The sequence below is a fragment of the Folsomia candida genome, unplaced genomic scaffold (assembly GCF_002217175.1).
Source record: "Folsomia candida strain VU population unplaced genomic scaffold, ASM221717v1 Fcan01_Sc032, whole genome shotgun sequence".
NCBI classification, from domain to species: domain Eukaryota; kingdom Metazoa; phylum Arthropoda; class Collembola; order Entomobryomorpha; family Isotomidae; genus Folsomia; species Folsomia candida.
In genome coordinates, this window is record NW_019091224.1 from 972033 (window position 1) to 990210 (window position 18178).

Sequence of the window (18178 nt, forward strand, 5' to 3'; positions counted from 1 at the left end):
CATACAAAAAGACCAAAGTGCATGCCCTCAAACCACGGCACAAGAAAATACGGAAGTCGACATCTAGGAAGCTGTACAAAAATCACCTCGCAGGTAAAAAGTCCGAATTTGTTGTCACATTGTCCGAACCATTATTCTTCATCGAGGATTGCAAAAAGGATCGTAGAATTTGCTATTCAAAGTGCCAAAGTGACATGGAGAACTATGTCTGCGAAAAAAGTGAAAAGTTTGCGGTCAAAGTTATGATAGTCGGCGCTATGTGCGGTCGTGGAACACTCCCCTTGATTCGAGTTCCCCATAATGTGAAGATTAATGCGACCTATTATGTTGACAAAGTTTTAAGTCCTCTTTTGGAGGAAGAAATTCCAAAACGCTACCCTGGCGAGACCCACAAGGTGTTCGTTCACCATGATGCGGCGTCCTCGCACACCGCTCGAATCACGACCCAGTACGCGGCCGAATTAAAAGAAAAATTCGGAATAACAATTATTCCTAGTCCAGAGATACCAGTTAAGTCCCCTGATGCATCCCCGATGGATTTTTTTGGATTTGGAATGTTGAAACAGGCCCTTTTTAAGAGGCGAGCTACCACTCTCGACGGACTTTGCAAAGTTTTAGATGAAGAATGGCGCAAAGTCACCCCTGAAATGTGCCTAAAAGTATTCAATTCTTGGAAACGACGACTTCGTGCCATATCAGAAAACGATGGGGAACACGTAGAAAATACCAAAAAAATTCACCGACGAGCCCTTCAACCCAAAAATTAAGGTTAGTTACAGTGCCTATAAGTAAAAATAACCCTCTGTATTAAGAGAATGGTAATAGATGAAACAACTTTGTAACTTTACCTCAGGTCAAGGAGTACGGGTAGGGCCTAGCGCTTCAGGATGACCCTAAAGCAATTGTCCTGGGGATTGTCCACGCGAAGTTTGCCCGCTCTGGCATTTGGTTCCCTCACAATCGAGGAAAACATTTACACATATTTCTCTAGATATGGTGCTTTCACCCTCACCATTACACGGAGAGGGACGTGTAAATTTTAAAAACTGGCTACATCTAAATAACTTAGTATGACTAAGTTTTTGAGCTATGGCAACAAAATAAAATCCGACCCTTTTTACCGGCGATGGCTCATGGAAATCGTCCGCTACAAGGCTAGTAAACGTTAAAAAGCCGTAGAAGTTTTGGGGAATGTTCCCAGACTGCTTCTCGCCTCCATAGTACTTAACGTCAATTACATTAGATGAACATCTACATATACGATTATATGTACGTATAATCACGTATATGAACATTTGGACATATGCATGTGTATACGAAAATCGAGGATGAAAGACTTTTGACATTTGTAAATAGATCATTGGGGGTTGTTCGCGTGGTAACAAAGTTGCTAAAATATTTGAGTGAAATATGTACCTGCCCTCGAGATGTTCAAAATTAATTTTTTAGCCAGATTTTTTCAAACACTACTTCATTCTCTTACTTTATGTATCGTTTTATATTGGACCACTTAAAATTGGGACGAATAGTAATTTACGAGGTGATAAAAAATAAGTTGGAGCCAATTAAATTCATGAACCATAAAGCACAGCACTAATTGTTATCTGCGCATATCTGTATATGTAGATATGCACATTCCAACGCGAAAACAATCCCACTCTCAAAATCGGTATGCACATATCTGTGAATACGTTCACAGGTCCGCAAAGTTGCACGTATTTAATTGCACGTATACCATCAACCCAGATCGTGTTATCTATCTGTGCCATAGCTTATCTAACTAAAGCAAGGCGATTGATTTGACAAGAACCTCATATATGTATTCATTGTGTAATAATTGTGTGAAGTCATTCAGTCTCCACTTTGTGCAAATTAAACTATTCTTGGTTATTTTCTTCACTTGCAAAAATGAACCACAACTCAACTTTAACACCAGCACAAAGGAAAAGGTGTGAGGAAAATAGGCGAATTGCTCTATCTAAAAAGGCAGCAGTAGAGGTACGTACACACGCATAGAGTGCTAATTTGAGGAACATGGTTTATTAATTTTTAATTAATTACGAAATCTTTACATATTTTTTCACAGGTGGGGACAAATAGGATTCCGACACCGGAGGAAATTGCACGGTGTGAAGAAAAACGTAGAAATTCTATATCCAGGCGGGAAAAATCTGTAAGAATAATTAATTTAGATAATTTAGACCTTAATTGTTCTTTATCGCGGTGAGGCATAAGTTTAAGAGTGGTTAATTTTGCGTATAAAGTCCATGTAGTTTTTGTATGATTACTTGGTTAAGTATGTACATGGGCGGAGCTCTGCAATAAGTTTTACATACATGCGTATGTATTGGGCACTAAATTTTGTAAAATTTGCGAATGAAAAGGTTTACGCAATAAAAGTGTAGCGTAGCCTTTAACATTCTTTGTAATAGAAAATATGTAACTGTGATCAATGGCAGGTAAACAAATTAGTCATAATTATCGGAAACCTTATTTTTAAGAATTGGTTAAATTTCTGATGAAGTAACTAATGTGTTTAATAAGTTGGCACCTATAATTAAGGTGTCGTTTTATCAACAGGGTGTAAAAAAATACATATCTGAAGAAACAAAATCGCTCATAAAGGAGAGAGACAAAATGTACAAATTATCAACTACTGATCCGTCTAATCAAGTACTAGAAAAGTTGGCTAGGCTGAAAAAAAGGTGTAAAAAGAAGCGTCATAAAGGATTCAAGAGAGAAATTCAATAAAACCGTAGACAAGCTGCACTTTTGGGGAGCAATGCACAAATTATATCCACTTCTCAAACCTACATCCCAAATCCAATTAGATGCAAATATGGTCAACAAATATTTCGCTGACATCTGTACTCGTGACCTTATACTATCGCAACCGAGATTACCTTGTAGACCAAGTTTTTCTTGGCCGGATACCGTTGATTTCAAATTTTCATCGATCACCGCGCTGGAAGTTAGAAAATCATGGAAACTAACTAAGAATAAGAATTCTACTTCAACTGATAATCTGGATATGTGTAATATTATGTTAAATCATTGCATGAAATCAGATCACTTTATAGGTCAATTATCAACTCTCTTTAATATCTATATAAATAGTGGGACATTACCAAGTTTGCTAAAATTATCCAAAGTTATCCCAATTCCCAAAAAGCCTAATCCAACTTCGGGTAATGACCTGCGCCCTATATCGTTGCAACCAACAATTGCTAAATTATTTGCAAAGTGTATTTTTGAACAGCTCTTTAGCTATCTTGAATACAACAAAATGTTTTCAAATTTCCAGTTTGGTGGCAGAAAGCACCATTCAACAGCACATGCATTAATAGCAATAACTGATTATGTATATAAAGCCCTTGATAATAACAATTTTGTCATCTTCATAGCCTTAGACATACGTAAAGCCTATGACCGCTGTGACCCAGAGGTGTTATTACATAAATTAAGGTGGTACGGGATTAATGAGAAAATTATTGAATCATTTCTAACTGACAGAAAACAATTTGTTTACATGAAATGTAATAATAGATGCTGTTCTTCTGATACGTTACCGACAAATATGGGTGTGGCTCAAGGTCTATGTTTAAGCTGTCTTTTGTTTCTCATAATGATGAATGACCTGCCACTATGTATTTGTAATTCTTTGTGTATAAAATTTGTGGACGATACGGGAATTTTAATCTCTGGTGAAATCGGTAATATTTCTGAAACTGTTAGCAAACTTGAATCTGATTTATTAAATATATGTAATTGGATGAAAAGTAGCAGGCTTGAACTGAATAATGATAAATGCGAAATGATGGTCATTGCTGCAAAAAAACATATCCAATATGTTCAGGATATTAGTGTTAAACTGGATGGAGTACCCATGAAAAGAGTTAATTTTATAAAAATTCTCGGTATTATAATTGATAACGATTTAAAATTTAATTTACAATGTGATAAGGTAGCGGAGAAATGTAACTTTGCGTTATGGTCGCTATATTCATTAAAGGGAGTCCTCGATGTAAGACATAAAATAATGGTGGTGCAAGCCTTAATTTTACCTATTATAATGTATTGTTGTCCGATTTGGTTAGTTGGGAGTAGCAACTTAAAATGTATTAATAATATTTTACGAAGATGTGCCAGGTTTGTGTATGGTAAATCTAAATTTGACAGCATTTCTGATGAAATCATTGTAGATCTCGAGTGGTTAAATGCAAATTGTTGTAAGTTTGAAATGAGTAAAATTGCCTTTAATATGTATAATAATATCGGACCGGGAATTTTCCGGGACTATATTTGTCAAGAGAAAAGAATAGTAAGGGCAACAAGAACTGTAACGTATTCTGAGCCTAACATTATATGTAATGGATTAATGAGAAAGTCATTTCAATATAGGGCGTCAAAAACGGTACTGAATTTACCGGTACGAATCACTGAAAAGTTAAGAAATCTAAGTATAATTGAATTTAAACGACTAGTTAAATGTGAGCTTGTTCATGAACAATGTACCGAGAGAATGGTGGAATTATTTGATATTTTAGACGATCATGATGCACTTTGCTAAATTGTATTATTTATTTTCTTAAATCTATTGTAATGACAAATTTTTTACCTTGAGGCGTAATAACCCAGCATTGGGGTGTCTCATTGAAATAAATAAATCAAAAAATCAAATCTGATAATTCCGATGATTTTTTACACCAAATATGTGTCCCTTCCTTTATGCACAGAAGGCTTGCCTGTCTGCAGTACGTTTTTGTGGTAATGGTTTCTGTTTTACAAATTTTCCACAGATGGGGACATGGCCTTGTGACAGGAGAAAATGCTCAGTTTGTCCTTACATTAATAGTCATCAGATTTTTGTAAAAAACGGGAATACGCATAAAATTAGTGGTCATTTTACATGCAAAACCAAAAACGTGATTTATGCAATAACGTGTACGAAAAATTGCCGTGATGCGATTTATATTGGTCAAACGGCAAGGTCGTTGGCTAAAAGATTTTCCGAGCATTTAAATTGCGTAAAGAATACGGACCTGACTGGCAGCGGGAAGAAGATCCTTAAGCATTTTAACAACAATGGACATTCCAATGAAAATATGAAAGTCCTGGTTTTGGAGTCAACCGTTAACGTAGATGAGTTTCGCCGAAGAAAGCGCGAATCTGATTTCATGAAAATTTTCGAGTCAGTGAAGTGCGGTCTTAATTACGACAAAAGGTGGGTTTATCATAAGAAGAGGAGAGCTTTCGAACAACAGAATGTTAACTTGAGAAATAGTGGTAGACGTTATCAGCATCGGCGAAGGTCAGTGGCCATACAACGGACTTCAGCCATGCATTGGTCGCCGGGAACAGGATGTCCACCTACGCCACGGTCTCCTGCCTTATCGACAAATCCACCTACGCCACGGTCTCCTGCCTTATCGACAAATCCACCCACGCCACGGTCTCCTGCCTTATCGACAAATCCACCTACACCACGGTCTCCTGCCTTATCGACAAATCCACCTACGCCTCGGCCTCCTGCCTTATCGACAAATCCACCTACGCCACGGTCTTATGCCTTATCGACAAATCCACCTACGCCTCGGCCTCCTGCCTTATCGACAAATCCACCTACACCACGGTCTCCTGCAAGTCCAGCAGGGAGTTCCACGTTATTTTCTCCGTTATGGTCCCCAGGGACGCCACAATCTCCTATTTCGTACGCAGAGTTGACACCACGTCAAGAATGGTGGTCCATGCCTGACATATTTTAAACCTTCCCAAAAAGTTATCACACTTTCGCTTAATTTTAAGAGGGTCATAGAATGTTAACAAATTGGAAACGTTACCGAGATGATAAAATACAAATTCTTGCAAAAATAATAATTAAAGTAAGTATGAACAAATGTACAGTCCCAGGATAGACAATTCTTTGTGGAGATAAAATACACACAAAATATATATGCATGCGTGTTAATTCTTTTCATCCATCTTTTCTGCAGAATCAGTGACGTGGATACTTACCTAAATTTATTATCATAGTCAGAGAAGGAGGGAAAAAGCCTAAAAAATCGTGAATCGCTTGGCAAACATTACCATGAATGTACATTCGTATAGCCACTAGTGCTGTGATTTATGGTTCATGCATTTAAGTGGCCCCAACTTATTTTTTATCAATTCGTAAATTACTAATCATCCAAATTGTAAGTAGTCCGATATAAAACGGTTAGCAGGAAAATAAAGCTCACAAGTGGGTAAAAAAATCTGGCTTAAAAATTAATTTTGACTCGAGGACAGGTGCATATTTCGCTCAAATATTTCAGCAACTTTATTACCATGCGAACAACCCCGAATGATCTATTCGAAAGTATTTACAAATTTTAAAATCCTTTCGTGTACACATGCATATGTACAAATGTATGTAGATATTTATTTTAAGTGGCTAGCCCCAATTAAATAAGTATGTAAATAAAGTGCGGCAAAGCACGATACATAAGTAGCGCAAAAATGCTGAGAATGCTGGGTCTTAACCTTAGTCGCCATATTGCGGCATGTCGACAACACCAAAAAAAATGTTTTGCCCAAATTGTGACACCGCGACCATACCCCCTTGCGCCGAGGGGGTGAGGCACAACTCAGATACACGTAATTTAACTGGATTTCATCCAGAGATTAATTTGCGCTATAAATCTCATTTTGCCCGATCACACTGCGACCACACCCCCTGGCGCGGAGGGGGTGTGGTCCAAAAGTTTACGGGATCCTGCCCCTGGGGTCATGTGTATGATGCCGCAAACAGATTTCGATGATCTTGATGCGTTCTCGAGTTTTAGTGCTCACGGACAGACGCACGGACAGACTAACTAACCGATCGCATAAAGTAGCTTGCGCTACTTCATAAACCGCACGTCTCATTAATCAATTATTCCCTCCAGTCATTTTCAGGTCTACATGCTGAAGAAATTTGAGATCTTGGTGATTTCTTTATTACGGATATTCAATATTTTATCTAACCAACACCTTCATCTTGCCATTGTATCTATAAGTGGTTGCTAATTAAGCTACTACAAACACCGAATGACGCCGGGTGGTAAACGATTAATCAACTTTTTAGCAACATTATCAAACTCAAATTGGTCGATCCATAATAAATGACAAATTATTCTTACACAGAAAATATGGCTAGTTTTTTCTCCAAATCCTTTCATAGATTCAGATTATCAACCTTATTTATGAATATGCTATCGTAGGTAAAGTGGGGCGTGACTAATCTCTTGTAAAATTTTATGTGTTCCAAATTCTAAAAATAAATTAGTCTTGTTGTCCTTGCAAGAAGGCTGTGAATTTGTAAATTTAACACGTGAGCAGAGAAATTCGCATTAAATATTGTCTATGAGCAGATTGTTGTGTGTATGCACCAGTGTTTCTTTTGTGAGCACGAAATTATTCGTATGCCTGAACTGTGCATGAAAATACATAAAATGCATAAAAGTGTACGAAAATGCACGTAAATGCATTAAAATTAATGAAATTCATTTCGTGCAGAAAATTTCATATTTTTGAGAAATTTTATATTTTCCTGCCATGTCAAATTTGGTTATTTCATACCTTACTGATTTGCAAGCCTATGACACTATTTCCTAAATTTTAAACTTTTTAAATTTAAATATTTCATTAAAAGGGAAAATCTTTTGATACTAAAAATTTCAATATTACAATATTATTTGCGCTCATATGATTCTTGTGCGTTTTTGTGCATTTTCATGCCCATCTCGAGATTTTTGGCGGGTGTTCTAAAACGTTTAAAAATATTTTCTTGTACTAATTTCGTGCAGGTGTTATTTAACAGCTGAACCACGGAAAATTGTACAGTTCGGCGGAAAAGCTGTGACGAGAACTTACAAACTGTCATGAGTGGAAATTTACGTAGGTCACTAATACTAGAAAATATACTACAACATATCGTCGTACTAATTCTAAAAAGATCTATGCGCACCGGTTTTTTAATTCTAAAAAGAGCTAACTGCCTTTGTTCGTTAATTCTGAAACCAGTTAAGTGCAGCCACTTCTTAATTCTGAAACTAATTAAGCCCAGTCACTTCTTAATTCTGAGACCAGCTAAGTGCACCGTTCACACCATTGGTTCTTATCGTGCACTTAGCTTTTTAAAATTATGCGCTAACTGCACATAGCTGTTTCAGAATTAACAAACGACTGCACATATGCCATTTTAGAATTAAGATACCCGTACACATAGATCTTTTTAGAATTATTGCCACGATATGGATTAGCCTGAGTCACAAATTCATTTATTAAATTATCTTGCAGCGATTTAATCGAATCAACTCCTATAACCATACGAACTGAGCCGGTTGTACAAAACCCAGTCGAACGCAGGCCACACTTCCGTTATGAAACACTTCACAGGCTCCCACAACCAGGGGAGGAGGCACAGAAGGAGAATTTTGAGACAACACCACGCCCACAATTTCAAACACAGGATCCAAACCTTGAACAATTTAAAGAACAGAATCTTCTTCTTCAAAATGATAACTCCTTTAAGAGCAATTAGTAAACTGATCGGGTTGAAACAGGGTAACGGCGGGCAGTAGCAGGTGCAAATTTTCGCGTAGGAATCAGTCGTTGGGATGATCGGTCCTCCATAAACTTCTCCACAGATTGCTCCTGCACCGCCGGGACAGAGGGTGGAACATTGCTGGTTGCACCGTGCCCCAGCCGTGGGGTCGGGGTCGGGTGGGTCAACGGATTCGGGGGGACACCGGTCACCAAACCGGACGGAAGGGGGCTGAAACCAAGAAAATTTGTTGGGTACGTAAATAAAGAGTAAATTTTGCAAATTTGTGAAATGGACCGGTTTTGCCAAAAATAGGGAAAGATAATAAGCAGGAAACCATAATGATAATGTTGTATCAAGCTGTTCTTACATTAGAAAACATATCGCAAAATTTTTTGCAAATCTTCTCAAGTTAATGCTTCGCATCGTAAAGACCATTGCGCATTTTGACCAGGTAATTTCACACAATTGTTGAAGGTTGAGAATTGTGATTTTCGTAAGTGTACAATTACAATAAATTGTTTTCAATAGTTATTTACATATTCCAACTTACGGCCGTTCCACAGGGTCGATTACACTGACAGATCCCACTCGCCGTACAGGTGGCCGTGTTGGTCATGTCCTCCACCAAAAGATCGTACCCGCACGAGTGATAGCAGAAAGAGTGGCTGAAGGTGGCAGAATTCAGGGCATGATCCTGTATCAAGGGATCTGCACAGTCACGGATAAATCGTTGGCCAAAAACCTGACAAATTAAGAAAAAAATAGTAAAATTCACAACAAATATCAAAACTGAAAAATTCAGATAAAATAGCAAAATTCACAAAAAATATCAAAACTGAAAAATTCAGAACAAATTGTTAAATTCACAAAAAATATCAAATTGACAGAAAATATCAAAACTGAAAAATTCACAGAAAATATCAAAATTCACAAAAAAATCGAAACCGTAAAATTTAAAAAAAAATAGTAAAATTCACAAAAATATCAAACTGAAAAATCAGAAGAAATTGTAAAATTCACAAAAAGATTACAATCTTTAAATAAAATTATTTTTAATAAAAAATTTTTTTACTCACGTATTTTCCCAGTAGAGCAAAAAGGATTGGCACGAATTTACGAGGAAACATTTTGTCGCAAAAATATTTCCATCCCAATCCCACCACGGCGGCGTCATAGCGTCTGACACTTCGTGCGGTTGGTGGTCTAATGACTGAAATCGGAAGGAGTTCATATTCACCTGCGAAAGATGAGTATGTAGCTGCAAAATTAGTAGAAGCGAATCCAATCAAGCCATATCTTAAGGCTGATATCTATTTGTAAATCAATCGTGAGATGCAAGGAGGGTGAAAAAAAGAGGCCCAACAATTAAACCCGATTTAAATGCAATTGCAGTCTCACGGTGTGTGCAGATATTTTCTAACAATGCATCATCTCCGCTTCATTACGACCGACTTTGTTATATGGTGGAATTCTTCACGCTACGAGTTTCAGTGATGATGGATGATGGATTGTTGTGTGTTGTGACTCGATACACATTAACGTATTAAATTTATTTACCGTGTAGGATTGCATTTTGGTGACGGTTGATACCCAGTCTGAATATGTACGATAAATGATGTAGGCTGGTTAAAAAGTACCTAAATCGTTGTCATGATTGGCATTAATTAACGTGTTTTAATTAAACATGGTGTCCCCCATACCATGCATTTCGGTGCCACTTGTGTACATATGTCCAAAAGTAGTTGAAATCATTATCATTACAAAGACTGTAATAAATAAGACGAAATATTTATTAGGGGTATTCACCACATGTAATAAATTTAGTCAGTGGTAATCGTAAATATGTTGTTGGGCAGCGACAAGAATTTCTATCAGTAGTATTTCCGTAATAAAACGAATTTCAAGAAAAAAAGTTGAAAAACTTCGCTCCAAAAACAATTCCTGGATTTATCCCAATCCCAATTAATATAAATTTGTGTAAAATTGCCACTAACGCAACTATTGAGTAAAATTTAATATGACAAAGGTAAAATTTACTCAAGGCTGAGGAAAAATCTTTCAAAGTTGGATAAATTTTAACTTTTATTGGGCAAATTTCACACAATAGTTGTGTTGGTGGAAATTTCACTCAAAATTCAGTAAATATTAGCCAAATTTGTTTATGTAGTGTGTGCATAATATTTTTTCTGCAAAGCATTTAGAGTGATGAAATAAATACCTACTTAAGTTGTTAAAAATTTGAAAGAATTTTAAAAAACAACAAATAAATATCTTGCTGCGGTGAATACCCCGATTTTGATTCTTTAATTGACTTTCAGTACGCAATTCATCCCCAAGAGCGGATCCGGATTCACTTTTTACACGAATCCAATCACTCTGAAAGATTTAGTTTTGTGTGAAATTATTCAACAACGCAATGTTCATCACCTACTTCAGTAATTATTTTAATGTCACTCACACCCACGGACCATTAAAAAGTACGCAATTGGCTCATACATAATATTTAATGCGAATTTCTCTCCTCCTTTGTATTAAATTTACACATTCATAGCCTTCTTGCAAGGGCAACATGACCAATTTATTTTTAGAATTGGAAATACATAAAATTTTACAAGAGATTATTCACGCCCCACTTTACTTACGGTAGGATTTTCATAAATAAGGTTAATAATCTGTATCTACGAAAAGATTTGAAAAAAACTAGCCATATTTTCTGTGTCAGAATAATTTGTCATTTATTGACAATTCTGGATTTAAATCTTATTGAAAATAGTTGGTGATATCTATCGCGTCAAGTTTATGCCGAAAGTCTACAGTATTCAGCAGTTTCGGAAGTAAAACTATGAATCATTGATGTGTGGGATTCAATGCCAATCAGTGTTATTTATATGCACGTGGGGTTGATGAAAAATCTTATTTTTCGTGTAATCAGCAAAATCGGTAGTTATGCTGAGTATTTATGCTGACCATAAATGAAAAAGTTCAAAATAAATCCTCCAAAGACCAATAATTCGAAAAGTGTCCTTGTTTTAAGAGCCACCTGATTTTGAGATATTATTAGATAATTAGTGCGCCGATGCAGTAATTTGTCATTTATTAGAGGCAGAAGAATATTTTTGAGTTGGTCTGTATATTTGTCCTATTAGCTTCCAATCTACGGCTGTGTTAAATTCTGGAGAATCGAGATTTCTTATCTTTCTGCCCATGGACCCCCAGGGAGTGGTCCCGGACCCCCCAAAGTATATATATTCTGAATCCTCTCACCGAGACCTTACCAACGATACCCCATATGTGGGGTTATGTGAGACTTTATCTCCCGATTTATCCCGGTGGCCTCTGAAACAAGGTCACGCAGGTCGATTTCGACCTACCGGTAATTTATCTATGTTCGGTTACTAAGAGTCAATAACATACCTAAATTTGAAGCAAATCGAACCAGCGGTCATTAAGAAAGTTAGCATTAAGGGCACTTTGTCGCAATTTCGACCAAAGTCGGTCTTCCTACAAAGTACCCTTCATTTTTTAGCTAGGAGGTCCAGACCACCGGCATTGGACGCAGAATATATGGTTTCTGTACGGTTTTGAAGTGGGATAGTTACCATTTAATAAACATGGAAAATATTTAGAAAAAACGAAAAAAATGTCGAAATTTTCAGGTCAAGGGCATTACAGACTTTGACCTGGGGACTTGATTTTTGCTCACACGAAGAACGACCCCAAATGAGAGGCCCATGCCAAGTTTGGGAAATCTATCTTCTTTGGGGGCGGAGAAAAAGCTGAACTAAGCTAAATGACCTCTGGGGGCAAGGGGGTGGGGTAATTCGAAAAAAAAATATTTTTCTGATTTTTTTTGGAGCATTTCCAGACTATTCCCGTTACTCATTTCCAATTCAAGAAATGTGAGGAAATGTGCTTGTATACCTATACCAAGAGTCCGTCTGGTAATAAAGAAATCACAAAGATCTCAAATTTCGTCTGCATACATTGATCTGAAGGTGACGGGAAGGAATGATTGATTAATGAGACGTGCATTTTAGTTACATACATACTTATTTAATTTGGGCTGATCATTTAAAATGTTATACTTGACATGAAAGGATTTATTAAATACTTAATAAGTATTTATTAAATATACTTATCTATTTGTTTAATTTATTAAATCTTCAATTTTATTAATTTAAGTTTTTTTTACTATTTTTTACTAATTAATTAATTTTAATTAATAATTTTATTTTAAAGCTTTAATGAATTAAAACTTCAATTTAATTTATTAAATTTATCTATGTATTAAATTTATTAAATCATAAACCTGTAAAACTACATAATATGCAGTTTGGCATGTTTATTTACTAGTCTATATACTAGTCTAGTTTATAATTTAGTCTATCTGCCTGTCCGTCTGTCAATACGATAACGGGAGAATAAATCGAAATAATCGAAATCGGTTTGCGATATCACACGTATGACTCCACTGGGTGGAAAATGTGGCTATGAGGATGATATATGTGTCGGCAGTGCGCAGAGAGTTAGGAAAGTTGACTAATTACTTGTGTTAAAAAATAAATCTAAAATTTCGAAACATTGGAATGCAATATCTCGTTTTTGTTAATTATATAGATATAGATATATGTTTATATTTTGAAATTGTATATGTCTATTTGAGCTGACGATGGCGACGTGTTGCTTTATTACCAATACTTTCTCGTAGTACGCACAGTTGTTGGGATAGTTACCCTCGTGGTTGTCGTTGGGACTGTTGTTGATGTCACAGGAGTTGTCGTGGTAGTCGCTGGAGCTGCCGTTGTTGCAGGGCCGGCGGTTGTCGTTGTTGCAGGGGTTGCGGTTGTTGTTACAGGTGCAGCGGTTGTTGTTACAGGTGCAGCGGTTGTCGTTACTGGCGCGGCGGTTGTTGTTACAGGCGCTGCGGTTGTTGTTACAGGCGCTGCGGTTGTTGTTACAGGCGCTGCGGTTGTTGTTACAGGCGCTGCGGTTGTTGTTACAGGCGTTGCGGTTGTTGTTGTTACAGGCGCTTCCGTTGTTGTTGTTGTTGTTGAAGGGGCTGCGGTTGTTGTCGTTGTTGCAGGAGCGGCGGTTGTTGTCGTTGTTGCAGGGGCGGCCGTTGTTGTTGTTGTTGTTGCAGGCGCGGCGGTTGTTGTCGTTGTTGCTGGGGCGGCCGTGGTTGTTGTCGTTGTTGCAGGGGCGGCGGTTGTTGTCGTTGTTGCAGGGGCGGCCGTGGTTGTTGTCGTTGTTGAAGGGGCTGCGGTTGTTGTCGTTGTTGCAGGAGCGGCGGTTGTTGTCGTTGTTGCAGGAGCGGCGGTTGTTGTCGTTGTTGCAGGGGCGGCCGTTGTTGTTGTTGTTGTTGCAGGCGCGGCGGTTGTTGTCGTTGTTGCTGGGGCGGCCGTGGTTGTTGTCGTTGTCGCAGGGGCGGCCGTGGTTGTTGTCGTTGTTGCAGGGGCGGCGGTTGTTGTCGTTGTTGCAGGGGCGGCCGTGGTTGTTGTCGTTGTTGAAGGGGCTGCGGTTGTTGTCGTTGTTGCAGGAGCGGCGGTTGTTGTCGTTGTTGCAGGGGCGGCCGTTGTTGTTGTTGTTGTTGCAGGCGCGGCGGTTGTTGTCGTTGTTGCTGGGGCGGCCGTGGTTGTTGTCGTTGTCGCAGGGGCGGCCGTGGTTGTTGTCGTTGTTGCAGGGGCGGCGGTTGTTGTCGTTGTTGCAGGGGCGGCCGTTGTTGTTGTTGTTGCAGGTGCTGCGGTTGTTGTTGTTGTTGCCGGAGCTGCCGTGGAAGTTGTCGTTGGTATAGTTGTGGTAAAAGACGGCAGTCCTGTAATTGACCCAATTGTCGTTGCAGGTAACGTGGTAGGAATCAATGTTGTCACAACAGGGGGGAGAGTTACTGGTGCCAATGTAGTTGTCGTCGTCGTGGAAGTTGTCGATCCACCGCATTGGCAGGGGGCACTAGGCGCATAACATGCACATGTCTGCAAATCATTCGAGCATTCCGAGTTAGCAATGCCCAGCGCTGAACACCAAGTTTGACATGGTGTCAGACTACATCCAGCAGCAACCTTGAAAAAAACGTAGTCGTTTGTACCCACTTTTGCTGCATAGTATTCATTTCCGTTCAGAATTCCTGTGTAGAAAAGTAATTATTTAATTAATTATTCATTTCGCTGATGTCGAAAAATTTTTCACGAAGGGTAATGTCGTTTAGATTTACTTTAACCCGTTAAGAACCAAGCACACACACTTGTCTACTTTTCTGCTTTCCGCTTATGACCAAGTACACATATTTGTGTCGTTTTAAATTTTTCGATGACAACAAGAAACCAAGGCAAAAATTGAAAATGGGAAAACTTCATTGTCAAAAGTGGTATTCTTGTTGACTGTTTCTGCAAAAAAACTGAACTTATCCTATACAAACGCCATGTAAAAAAGTGGAGTTTTCGAGTTTGTCACTGATTTTTTCATATTTTTGAGATTTGGCATCTAAAATAAAGTGGTAGCTAAAGAATTTTTGTGGGAATTTTTGTGGGAACGAAGGGGTTAACGTAAATCTATATATTTTTTACCTGTAGTTTGTGATACACCTGTTCGTGTCAACCCCAGTATTAAGAAGGACATTAAAAGTGTTACCATTTTTGCTTCCGTAAAGCTTAACTAAATTTTTCTTTGCTAACCGAACTAATTGAATCTCTCCAGGTTAATGGGCACCGATCCAAATTCATCACGCCATCAGGAATTTCAAGGTTCACCATACATACATAAAACTAACCATTGATACACAAATATTTGTGGTACGTGTCGATACTTATTGTAATCACAGCTGCGTGCAGCAGTTGCTTGGTGACGTGAAATTATAGAAATTCAAGGAATCTATGAATTAAACTTATACACAAAAGACCTTTATTCAGTTGGAAAATGTATTTCATACAGCATGTGGATTAAAGTAAATAGTTTTATGATTTATGAAATTCTATTATATAATTACGTTTTACTGGGGGGTGGATTCTATTACATGGTAAATGTATTCGAAAAATGCTTACACCTTAAAAACTCCTACATATCACTGGATTTATTTAATGATGAGTATATTTATATCCGGGTTCGAAAACCAATTTCAGTTTTGGTGGACCGAACTTAAATTTTTATGTGCAGACTTTCTTGTTTGTTCTTAATCTTTGGATGGCATTTGCAGCGAATTCTGTAACTGCTTTGTGCACTTCGCAAAATATGCTGTTACTCTTTATTAAATTACATACATATTTACATATGCCTACGGTGTATATATTTAGTGATTTGAAAATATTTTTCAAAATTCGAGGGGGGGGGGGACGGAAGCAGATATGAGCCAAAATGTGTAACTTTTTGTTGTTAATTTTGAGATATTGATGTTTCAAACTAACGCTTTGCTTTTGTGTGACTCGACATAACTAGAAAACTTATGTTGACTAGAATCTTGCCGCTGTGTTCATTTCTGACCCCAGTTACCAATTTGTTGAGTATTGTAAAATAATTGCATTTACCAAATTAGTTTCATTTTCCCAATTCTTGTTCATTCAGAAATACTGGAGCAAGGGAATTCTCGTGAGGCTAAATGGCCGACCTCTCCATAAGTAATAACATGTGGATTTAACGGTCAGTTGTTGATTGATTTTCAAAATGGCCTACTTTTTGGAAACCTTGAAGCCTTGAGTGAAATATGCATTTTCAAATTTTTAGCCCGAGTCAGGGCTTATGGAACCGTCATGTCCGTCCGTCTGTCCGTCTGTCCGTCTGTCCGTCTGTCCGTCTGTCCGTCTGTCCGTCTGTCCGTCTGTCCGTCTGTCCGTCTGTCCGTCTGTCCGTCTGTCCGTCCGTCTGTCCGGCACGATAGAGCCAAAACGGCTGCACCGATTGACTTGAAATTTTTACCACATGCATATTGGACAAAATTAGGAAACGAGTTCGAAGATGAGCGAAATCGATCAAGTGGTTGACCGGTGGGGGTCGCCGAGATGGGTGGGGTATTATGCACCAAAATTTCAAACTTGTCGTAGAAAGCTGAAATTTGGTACAGAGGTTGCTAATGGCCTCTAATGGAACAATGTGAAGTCAAATTGGAAAAATTTTTGTCCGGAGGGACCCTATTGGGATACAGATTTTTCAAAATTGTCGTATTAAGCTGAAATTTGGTAGAGAGGTTGCTTATGACCCCTCACGGAAAAATTTGATGTGAAATTGACAAAATTTTTATGTCGAGTGACCCTATGGTGCAACCCATACCGGTTTTTAAAAATTGTAAGATGAAATTCGGAACGGTGATACGCAATAGCTTCTAATGAGAGAATATGAAGCTAAAAGTGAGCAAAATGTAACCAGAGTGACCCTAGGAGGTGACCCACACCGTTTTTTAAAACTTGCTATGTTCAGCTGAAATTTGGTACGGAGGTTAAAAATTTGTTATGCGTAGCAAGTAAAGCTTTGGAAGTTCAATAATTGAAAGAAGTGAGCCCTACTTGCCCTACTGGTGATGGGGAACGATTCGTAAATATTTCAAAAATTAGGTGTTTGGTAATATAAAATTTCTAAGAAACATTTGACCATCCACACTATAATATACTAGGGGGTGGTAATAGTAGTCCGGTCAAATTGGACATAAGTTTAGAAGCGGAGTCTATCCCTGACTCGGGCTAAATGGAGTCTGCACTGTAGGTTTTTGAAATTCGGCCCCTCTCCCTCGAAATCAAGGTTACAAGGACCAATTTTGTATTGAATTCAAAAGTACTATGACAGAACTTGGCGCTAATTCTTGTCGAAAATGTTTGAGATAGTCAGGTCATCATACGCAAGGATTAGTTGGTCACATCAGCTGCTCTGGAGCCATTCTGGGAGTGATCAGGAAGCAAGTCCGAAGAATAAAAATAAAAATAAATATACTCTTTCGGCATTAAATTTTTAAAAAAATGGTAGTTATCTGGGAGCGGTGGTCTAATGATGGTTATCTGCGAGCGGAAATTATTTGACGTTGCTACAGAATTTTCTTAACGTTGCTAAGGAAATTATTTGATGTTGCTGAGGATTTTTTAAAATGTTGTTAAGGAATTTATATCCGCTGCGGATATTTCGCAGCGGGTGTTTTGTCCATTTCCTTAGGAAATACCAATGCTAATTCGAGCGTATAATTTGTTATGAGTGGCGAAATGTCCTATTTCCCGTCATAAACCATTTGCTTAGAACAATAATCCATTGTTCAAGGCAATTTGATAAAACTAACCAAACATCCTGTGTTTTGTACGCATTCAAAAAATTCACTTGTGAGTACATAGAAGAGCTCCATGAAGATTTCAAATTTTCCGGAGATGAAAGTACTAGTCGTTCTTGCGGTGCTGATTTCAGGTAAAATACGCCAAGTTCCGCCAATTTAATAACAAAACGGCGACATAAATATTTTGGGAAATATAAATTAATTGAAAAATCTTAATGCGCACATTTTACTTTAAATTGTGATCAGTAACACGTCGATGTCTTTTATAATATTTTCCGTGCAGGCAGTAATAGACTTGTATACGAATTGTAGGCAATTTTACTAAATATTTATGTAAATATGTATCCATTATATAAACAAGTTTCGTCTGAATG

At 37.9% G+C, this 18178-nt stretch overlaps 2 protein-coding genes across 2 annotated transcripts; both read right to left on the reverse strand.

The window, feature by feature from the left end:
• Positions 1-8278: 8278 nt before the first annotated feature.
• Positions 8279-9828, reverse strand: LOC110860414. Its single transcript, XM_022109445.2, has 3 exons — positions 9646-9828; positions 9120-9311; positions 8279-8797 (listed from the first exon to the last, which is right to left on the reverse strand). The coding sequence occupies exons 1-3, from the start codon at positions 9694-9696 to the stop codon at positions 8333-8335; spliced, it is 708 nt and encodes a 235-aa protein (XP_021965137.1). The 5' UTR covers positions 9697-9828; the 3' UTR covers positions 8279-8332.
• Positions 9829-12826: 2998 nt separating this feature from the next.
• On the reverse strand, positions 12827-15251 carry LOC110860415 (mucin-5AC-like). The gene is made up of 2 exons (XM_022109446.2): positions 15130-15251; positions 12827-14690 (listed from the first exon to the last, which is right to left on the reverse strand). Exons 1-2 carry the CDS (start codon positions 15194-15196, stop codon positions 13258-13260), a joined length of 1500 nt encoding a protein of 499 aa, XP_021965138.1. The 5' UTR covers positions 15197-15251; the 3' UTR covers positions 12827-13257.
• Between the last annotated feature and the right edge of the window lie 2927 nt (positions 15252-18178).

Excerpts from the sequence above, each read along its gene's own strand:
- LOC110860414 (XM_022109445.2), bottom strand. The coding sequence starts at position 9,696 with ATGTTTCCTCGTAAATTCGTGCCAATCCTTTTTGCTCTACTGGGAAAA. Across the intron at positions 9,312-9,645 it reads TTGCTCTACTGGGAAAATAC|GTTTTTGGCCAACGATTTAT; the intron begins GTGAGTAAAAAA and ends TTAATTTGTCAG. Across the intron at positions 8,798-9,119 it reads ATCGACCCTGTGGAACGGCC|CCCCCTTCCGTCCGGTTTGG; the intron begins GTAAGTTGGAAT and ends TCTTGGTTTCAG.
- LOC110860415 (XM_022109446.2), bottom strand. The coding sequence starts at position 15,196 with ATGGTAACACTTTTAATGTCCTTCTTAATACTGGGGTTGACACGAACA. Across the intron at positions 14,691-15,129 it reads AGGTGTATCACAAACTACAG|GAATTCTGAACGGAAATGAA; the intron begins GTAAAAAATATA and ends TTTTCTACACAG.